The 7966-nt window shown below is 45.4% G+C and overlaps 1 protein-coding gene across 1 annotated transcript in view; it reads left to right on the top strand.

The window, feature by feature from the left end:
- The window catches only part of CREB3L2 (cAMP responsive element binding protein 3-like 2), a 130850-nt gene that overhangs the window by 93700 nt on the left and 29184 nt on the right, over positions 1–7966 (top strand). Inside the window, exons 3-5 of the mRNA XM_010852773.1 lie at positions 1183–1358; positions 3160–3247; positions 7891–7956. Of these exons, the coding sequence (XP_010851075.1) occupies positions 1183–1358; positions 3160–3247; positions 7891–7956 (330 nt within the window). The remainder of the gene's footprint in view (positions 1–1182; positions 1359–3159; positions 3248–7890; positions 7957–7966) is intronic.

Below are 7966 nucleotides of genomic sequence, written 5' to 3' on the forward strand. Positions count from 1 at the left end.
CTGAGACCCTGGTTGCCGTCATTCACTCTTTCCTTCTTGTTTTTATTTTTTAATTGTAGAATTGGCCAAAAAGTTTGTTGGGGTTTTTCTGCAAGATGTTACGGAAAAACCCAAACAAACATTATGGCCAACCCAATATATATATATATATGTTATATATATATATTTTTTTTTATTGGAATATAGTTGCTTTACAGTGTTGTGTTAGTTTCTGCTGTGCAGCAAAGTGAATCAGTCTCACGTGTACATGTACCTCCTCTTCCTTGGATTTCCTTTCTATTTAGGTCAGCAGAGAGCACTGAGTGGAGCTCCCTGTGCTATACAGTAGATTCTCATTAGTTATCTATTTTATACATAGTAGTGTATATGTGCCAATCCCAATCTCCCGATCCATCCTCCCTCTTCCTTCATATTTTTAGATGTACTTATTCATTTATGAATAGATAGTAGATTCATTTGGTTTGAAAACCAAAAAGTATAAAACACTGCACACCGAAATTGTCCATCCTACCCTATTCGCCATCCACCCAGTCTCCTCCCACTGTGGCCAGGGAGCTGGGTTTCTTTCTTTCATATGCATGCTTCCAGAGCGGCCTTAGGCATCCTTACACTCAAGTGAATGAAAGCACAGATTCTTGTTCTGCATTCGTTTGTTCATCCATTGATCTCCTCTCTCATGTTCTCATTTCATTTCTTTTAATTCTACTCTCAATAAGTATTTTTTATTAGTTATTAATTGATCATAGTTTTGGTTGTGCTGGGTCTTTGCTGCCGTGGGTGGGCTTTCTCGAGTCGGGGAGCACAGAGGCGACTCTCTAGTTGCAGTGTGAGGGCTTCTCATTGTGGTGTCTTCTCTTGTGGAGCACAGGCTCTGGGCACACGGGCTTCAGCGATTGCAGCACATGGGCTCAGCACTACAGGTTCTTGGGCTCTAGAGCACAGGCTCAGTAGTTGTGGCTCAGGGGCCTAGTTGCCCCGAGACGCGTGGGATCTTCCCAGACCAGGGATCAAACCCGTGTCCCCTGCATCGGCAGGTGGATTCTTATCCCCTGTAGCACCAGAGACTCCCTCAATAATTCTTTGCTGGAGGTCTTTTTGAGGAGAAAGGTCAGTGGTCACTTGTTTTACTTATACCTGATGCCCTGAGCAGACTTCACACAGTGTGCTTTTTTTTTCCCATAGATGAAGTGGAGAGTGAGAAATGGTACCTGTCTCCAGACTTTCCACCAACAACCATCAAGACAGAGCCCATCACGGACGAGCCACCCTCAGGACTCGTCCCCTCTGTCACGCTGACCATCACTGCAATCTCCACCCCGTTTGAAAAGGAGGAAACCCCTCTGGAAATGAACGCTGGGGTAAAGTCACTTTTCTTCCATAAAAACAGATTGGATCCAGAGATAACACATCCTCATTCTCCAAAAAGGCATTTAATCTTTTTGGAGCCAGTGGTTGTATATGTTTAAGGATATGTAACTGTATGTAAAAGTGTATTTATGTCTATCCAGAGCATGTTGACTTGGTGTCAACACTGGTTATATCACTTCCTTTAAAGGCATTGTCCAGAAAAACTGGAAGTCTCATTTCGGTTTTTCTGTGAATGCTATTACAAAATTGAAAAAGTTCAGGGATATCCATGTTGGAAAAAAATTCTCCTTGGAATTGATTTTTAAGCCAGTTGAAAGGGAGTGGTTACAGCAATGGTGCTATTCATAGCTTCTGGGCTGTGGCAACAAGGAATGCTTGTTCCTGTGTCATGCTTTATTTTCCTAGTGCTGTGCGAGTTGCCCTGACTTAATTCAGGGATTTCCCAGCTACCACTTCTTATTGTATTACCCATGGAAAACATAAGAAATTGGGAGTTGCTCAGTTCCATGCCTATAGCAAGTAGGATTTAGTTTTGCTCCACCTTCTCTTGAGGTATTTCGATGTCTGGTGGTGGACCAGGGTGATACTTGTACATCTTCTTCTGGATATTTGGAATCCAGTCCTAACTTTCCATATGCTCAAAGCCACAGGTTATGTTACAATGACTCCACTGACCTTCTCTAAGTCATTTCTCCTCTGAGCAAGGTAGAGGAATCAGGACAAGGTAACACAGCGTGGTGGCACCACCAAGGCTTGGCTGCATCCTCACTCCTTGTGCTGTTTACCTTCCATCCATCGGGAAGATGAGGGCCAACGAAGATGAGCTGAACAGAGCACCTGTATGCTGCCCTCTAGAATTCCTTTCTCAATAGCTACCTGAGTCTGTTTATAGGCTGCGGCTTCTGGAGTCTGTATTAGTCTCCTTGCTCTGTGATGCTTTAGTTTGAATTTTAAGCAAGTCACTAAGAAAGATCAGAGTCATGGCCTTTCCCCCATGCCTGGGCCAGATACCTGTCCTCCTTTCCCTACCCAGTGTTTCGTGATTATGTGTTGTCAGTTGTCAGGAACCTGGAGAGAATGCATGCAGTTGGGTTCACACAGTTCCTCCTGCCGGAGGCCCGTGACCCTTTAGGAACATGCCAGACTAGTTTTGTGGTAAAATGCCTGTCAGTCAGTTCAGTTCAGTCGCTCAGTCGTGTCCGACTCTTTGCGACCCCATGAATCGCAGCACGCCAGGCCTCCCTGTCCATCACCAACTCCCGGAGTTCACTCAGACTCACGTCCATCGAGTCAGTGATGCCATCCAGCCATCTCATCCTCTGTCGTCCCCTTTTCCTCCTGCCCCCAGTCCCTCCCAGCATCAGAGTATTTTCCAATGAGTCAACTCTTCGCATGAGGTGGCCAAAGTACTGGAGTTTCAGCTTTAGCATCATTCCTTCCAAAGAAATCCCAGGGCTGATCTGCTTCAGAATGGACTGGTTGGATTTCCTTGCAGTAAAATGCCCGTACAGTACCATAAACACAATAGAATGAAGCACTGACAAGTGAGCCCTGGCTGCTTCATCTAGATGAGAATTCTGAGGGCTCCCTCACTTGTACTGCCAGATTTGGCAATGGGGGAGGGTTAAGGACTTAAATACCTCCCGGTCCAAGAAGCAGCCTGCGCTCAGCCAGGCCTCACCAGCCCTAGCACAGCCCTGGGAGGAAGACAGGATGACAAATAGCTCCCCGGGGTGTTGCTTCAGGTTTGTTATTGGCTTTTAAAAACTGTGTTTGAATTTCTTTCTTTAGGTTGATTCCTCATGCCAGACCATTATTCCTAAGATTAAGCTGGAGCCTCATGAAGTGGATCAGTTCCTAAACTTCTCTCCCAAGGAAGGTCTGTCTCCTCTCCCCTTTGCGCTAACAGGTGTGGGTCACCACCCCAGGGAAAGTGGGGACTGTTGATTGTACTGGAGGCAGAGCTCGTTTTATGAAATAGCTGTTCTTGACTCTAAATACAAACTTTAAAGCTAAATTTTATTTTCCCATATATGTGTATGCTTAATTTTCAAGTAAATCTTCAACTTTTACTCTAAGCCAGGGTGACCTTTCAACATGTTTATAGACTCTCGTGACTTGGGTGCTGACAAGGGAACACGGGAATCCCTGCCCTCAAGCCATCCTTTGAGTGAAAGCCAGCTCCCTGCCCTGGCGTGATGATCAGTACAGACCTAATGGGCATTTACAAAGCCAACTTGCTGGCTTAAAACAAACTCTAATTTTAAATCCTTTGTGAAGTGGATTCACAGTTTATCTGTCTGGCAATTCAGTATTTTTAAATGTTGATTTTCGGGTGGTTCAGCTGGTAGAGAATCTGCCTGCAATATAGGAAATGAAGGTTCAATCTCTGAGTCAGGAAGATCCTCTGGAAAAGGGAATGACAACCCACTCCAGTATTCTTGCCTGGGAAATCCCATGAACAGAGGAACCTGGTGGGCTACAGTCCATGGAGTCGCGAGAGTTGGACACGACTTAGTGACTAAATCCCCACCAACCACTACCACTCCTCTATTCCTGCGTCTATTTAGAAATAAGTGGTGTCAGTACTTGAAATAGTTACACTCTCACTTTCTTCTTTCCCTGTGTCAGTCTCTTCCTTGTCCCCTGTGAAGCCCATGGGTAGGAATTCTGAATGCAGACCCTTAAGTCTCATACAGTCTAGGAAGCTCTCTCCGCCTTTTTAATTGATATACTTTGCCGAGCTCCTTAATTCAGTGCCTTAAGACATGCCATTCCCTCCCTTTTTATTTATACTTTCAGCACATGGTTAGAAGGACAGCTCATCAATGTGATCAACAAATAAGAAACTAGTATACGGGCTTGTCATGGGAAAGGTATCTGTGCTATGATGTGGACATAAGGTGCAGATGTTACAATATATAGGAGTAATGCTCACGGAAACAAAGTCTACTTCATCCCACCAGAAACATACTCAAGATTTATCCATGATACTTTAATCAAGGTTGGCATTTACCTTTGTCATCAGTAAAGAAAGGATTCAATTATTTTTTTATACTTTTTTGGCCACACAGCACAGCATATGGGATCTTAGTTCTCTTTGAATCCACGCCCCTTTGGAAGTGTGGAGTCTTAACCACTGGACTGCCAGGGAAGTCCCAGGATTTAGTTTTTATAATGAGTGATACTAACTAAAATCCATATTGAGACAATATTTATTTTAACTGAGTGATACACATTTTAGTGCCTTTCAGCTTTAAAGAAAGTAATTCCTTTCATGTTTGTGATACTGGTAACAACTATCAAATACATTTTGCTCTTTCCATCTGTGTTGCCATATGCTTCTGAAAATGTCATCACAGTACCAGTAAACCCCGTAGTGGCTTCAGAATCTCGGCTCTGTAGAGGAGAAGAGTTTCAGGGTCCTTCCTTGAAGTGGCCATCTTTCCTCATTATCCTAGATAAACAGGGAGGAGGAAATTCAACATCCTTGAATGTAGCGGGGCTTCTAGGCAAAGTGGCTTCTTGTCCCCAGCCCTGTCAGGAAGTAACCCATGAGCCATATTTCAAGTGAATTTAGAAATCTGATACTGAGGCACTTGTGACCAGGGCAGTAGCTCTCAATAAGTGGGTAAGAGGAGATTCGAGTTTGCTTCACTTTTCCTGCCATGCCATTTCCATTTTGTTGTGTGTGTGGAGCACCTTCTTCTTGGGAAGGAGAAAAGTACTAGAATAATTTGGACTGTGCCCAGCCAAAGGGAAAAGTAAGCTCTAGTACTCTTGACTAATTCTCCAGACTAATAGCTCTGCATGGCAGACACCAGGAGCCCCTGTGAGGTTTGTCTGCTCCCGGGTTTTGTTTTACTTTTGTTTTTATTTGCTTGTTTGTTTACCATGGCTAAAAGATAAACATTGTTAAAATTCAGTTCAGTAGCTCAGTCATGTCTGACTCTCTGTGACCCCATGGCCTGCAGCACTCCAGGCCTCCCTGTCCATCACCAGCTCCCAGAGCTTGTTCAAACTCATGTCCATCGAGTCTGATGCCATCCAACCATTTCATCCTCTGTTGTCCCCTTCTCCTCATGCCTTCAATCTTTCCCAGCATTAGGGTCTTTCCAATGAGTCAGTTCTTCCCATCAGGTGGCCAAAGTATTGGAGCTTCAGCTTCACCATCAGTCCTTGCAATGAATATTCAGGACTGATTTCCCTTAGGATTGACTGGTTTGGTCTCCTTGAAGTCCAAAGGAAACATTGTTAAGAGATAAGCTCTAAAAACTTAAAAATTTCAATTGCTTATTTGAGCAAAAATTAATTAGACTTTGCAGCGCCAAACTGGTTAGAAGTTTCCTCTGACAAGAGCTGGGGGGAGACTTTTATAAAGAGAAGGTGGAAGCAAAGTAAGGAGATTATTGATGGGCTATAACTTAAAACTTAGTTGGCTGTTTGTGACCAGTTGTCCTTAGATTCCAGCCTGATAACCTTGAAGCATTTACAGGATTGGATTTTGGTTTGCCTGTGTAAGTGGCCAGAGCACTGGAGACACCCCAGGGTAACAGCTTCCACGCTTATTAATTAACCTGACACTAGAGTCCCATAGGTCATCATGGGGTTGGGAAAACCTTACTTAACACTCTTAGAACTCCTTTCTAGGTGAACACGTATTTAAGATGCCTACCTACCCTCCTTAGCTTCCTGGAAGCAGTGGCCAAAGAGTTGACAATAGAGATGTATGGGATTGTTTTAGAATATTCTTTAGCTTTAGGAGTGCCCCGTGGACTCTAAAAAACCAGGGAGCTCTACGGCAGGGTAGGTTAGAAAGAGAAAAGAGAGGGGTTAGCGTAAGAAAGAAAGAGGAAAAAGTATGTGCTGTTAGTGGGGGTGGGGCAAGGTGGGGAGGTGACTGAGAGAGATGGATCCCCTGTGGTTCCCTGGGACAGTCAGTGTTTCAGTGAGCAGAAGAGCCCCATGCTTCCAGCTTCTCACCTCCAAAGGCAGCTCTGAGGGCCCTTTTTCTGAGGTGAGTAGCTGTGTCTCAGAAAGGCTCCTTCCATCTTCAGTATCTCAGGCAGGAGGCCTTCCCATGGCCCCGGGCTCTTCTCTGTTTGACCAAGTCCAGGTGTGTATGCGGCCCCCGGGCTCCTCGCCCAGTTCAGAGCCGCTGCACTCGGGGCTCTGTTGTCCTGGGGGTCCCAGGAGGCGTGCGGAGTGCAAGGCTTACCCAAGGTCACGTCCCTTGGCTCAGTAATGGTGACTGGCCATCAAGGTATTCCAGCACGATGTGAAGATTCACAGTCAGAAAAAGAGTGAGACCCCCAAAGCTCATGTGTCAGGTTGAACTCAGAGACAGCACTTCCTTTGGAACCTGTCTCCGCTGCCCTGGAGGTGCTTGAGCGGCACTGACCAAGGCCCCAAGGCCTGGCAGAGTATGGGTGTCTCCCTGGGGAGAGGTGAGGGATGCTTGATGCTGGGGGACGTTGCGGGGGACACCCTGCTCCCCCTCATTTATCTCCCAGTGCCTGCTTTTCTATCCACAGATGGATTGGGTGTTATCTGAATCAAGAATGCCTGGCATCTGGCCTGTGGGCCCTGCCATGCACATTCCTGCAGAAACAAATGAGCTTTTCTCAAACCCTCATGGGCTCCCTGCTTCTGCTATTTTTTTTTTTTCTTTTTTAAAGATCTTGATACATTAACATGGTGGTTTACAATCAAACTGTGGAAACTATATGAAATGAAGAGAGGGAACGTTATGCCAGCACCATCCCTACCTGCTGTAATTTCCCATGTCCCCATTTTGTCATAATTTTATTACTTTCTTACATATTTTCCCGAGTTTCTTTATGTAGTTAGAAGCAAATAGGGTCTGTATTCTCTTTCTCTCCTTTTTCATACAAAAGGAAGTCTACTTTATACACTGTCTTGCACCTTGATTTATTTCTCTCATCTGTAGGTTGAGACCACCACACAGTTATGTCACATCTACTGAAACTCCTGTTGACCAAAGTAAAACTCAAAAATCCAGTCCAAAAATGTATCCACAATGTGCTGTGCTAAGTTGCTCAGTCATGTCCGACTCTTTGTGACCCCATGGACTGCAGCCTGCCAGGCTCCTCTGTCCATGGGATTCTCCAGGCAAGAATACTGGAGTGGGTTGCCATGCCCTCCTCCAGGGGATCTTCCCAACCCAGGGATCGAACCCAGGTCTCCTGCATTGCAGGTGGATTCTTTACCAACTGAGCTACCAGGGAAGCCCATTATCCACAATAAAGCCAGAAAATCAAGCCAAGAAAGCACCTGCTTGAGGCTGTATCAAGTTGGAACCCAATAATTCAGTCTACTGTTTTTCGAAAGAAACACTTAAATTTTGCCTTCACAGTACATCTTGGAGGCTGTTCCATGTCCACTCGGAGAGATTCCTCATCCATTTGTTCGACTGTCCTAGGTTGGATGTTGGATGTTTAAGTGCCCCCACGTCCTGCTTTGTTGCTCCCTGATGGATGCAATCCGTTCTTTTCCCCTCAGCCTCCGTGGACCACCTGCACTTACCGCCCACTCCTCCCAGCAGCAACAGCAGCGACTCCGAGGGCAGCCTGAGCCC

Source organism: Bison bison, unplaced genomic scaffold (genome assembly GCF_000754665.1).
Source record: "Bison bison bison isolate TAMUID 2011002044 unplaced genomic scaffold, Bison_UMD1.0 scf7180017864315, whole genome shotgun sequence".
Taxonomy (NCBI): domain Eukaryota; kingdom Metazoa; phylum Chordata; class Mammalia; order Artiodactyla; family Bovidae; genus Bison; species Bison bison.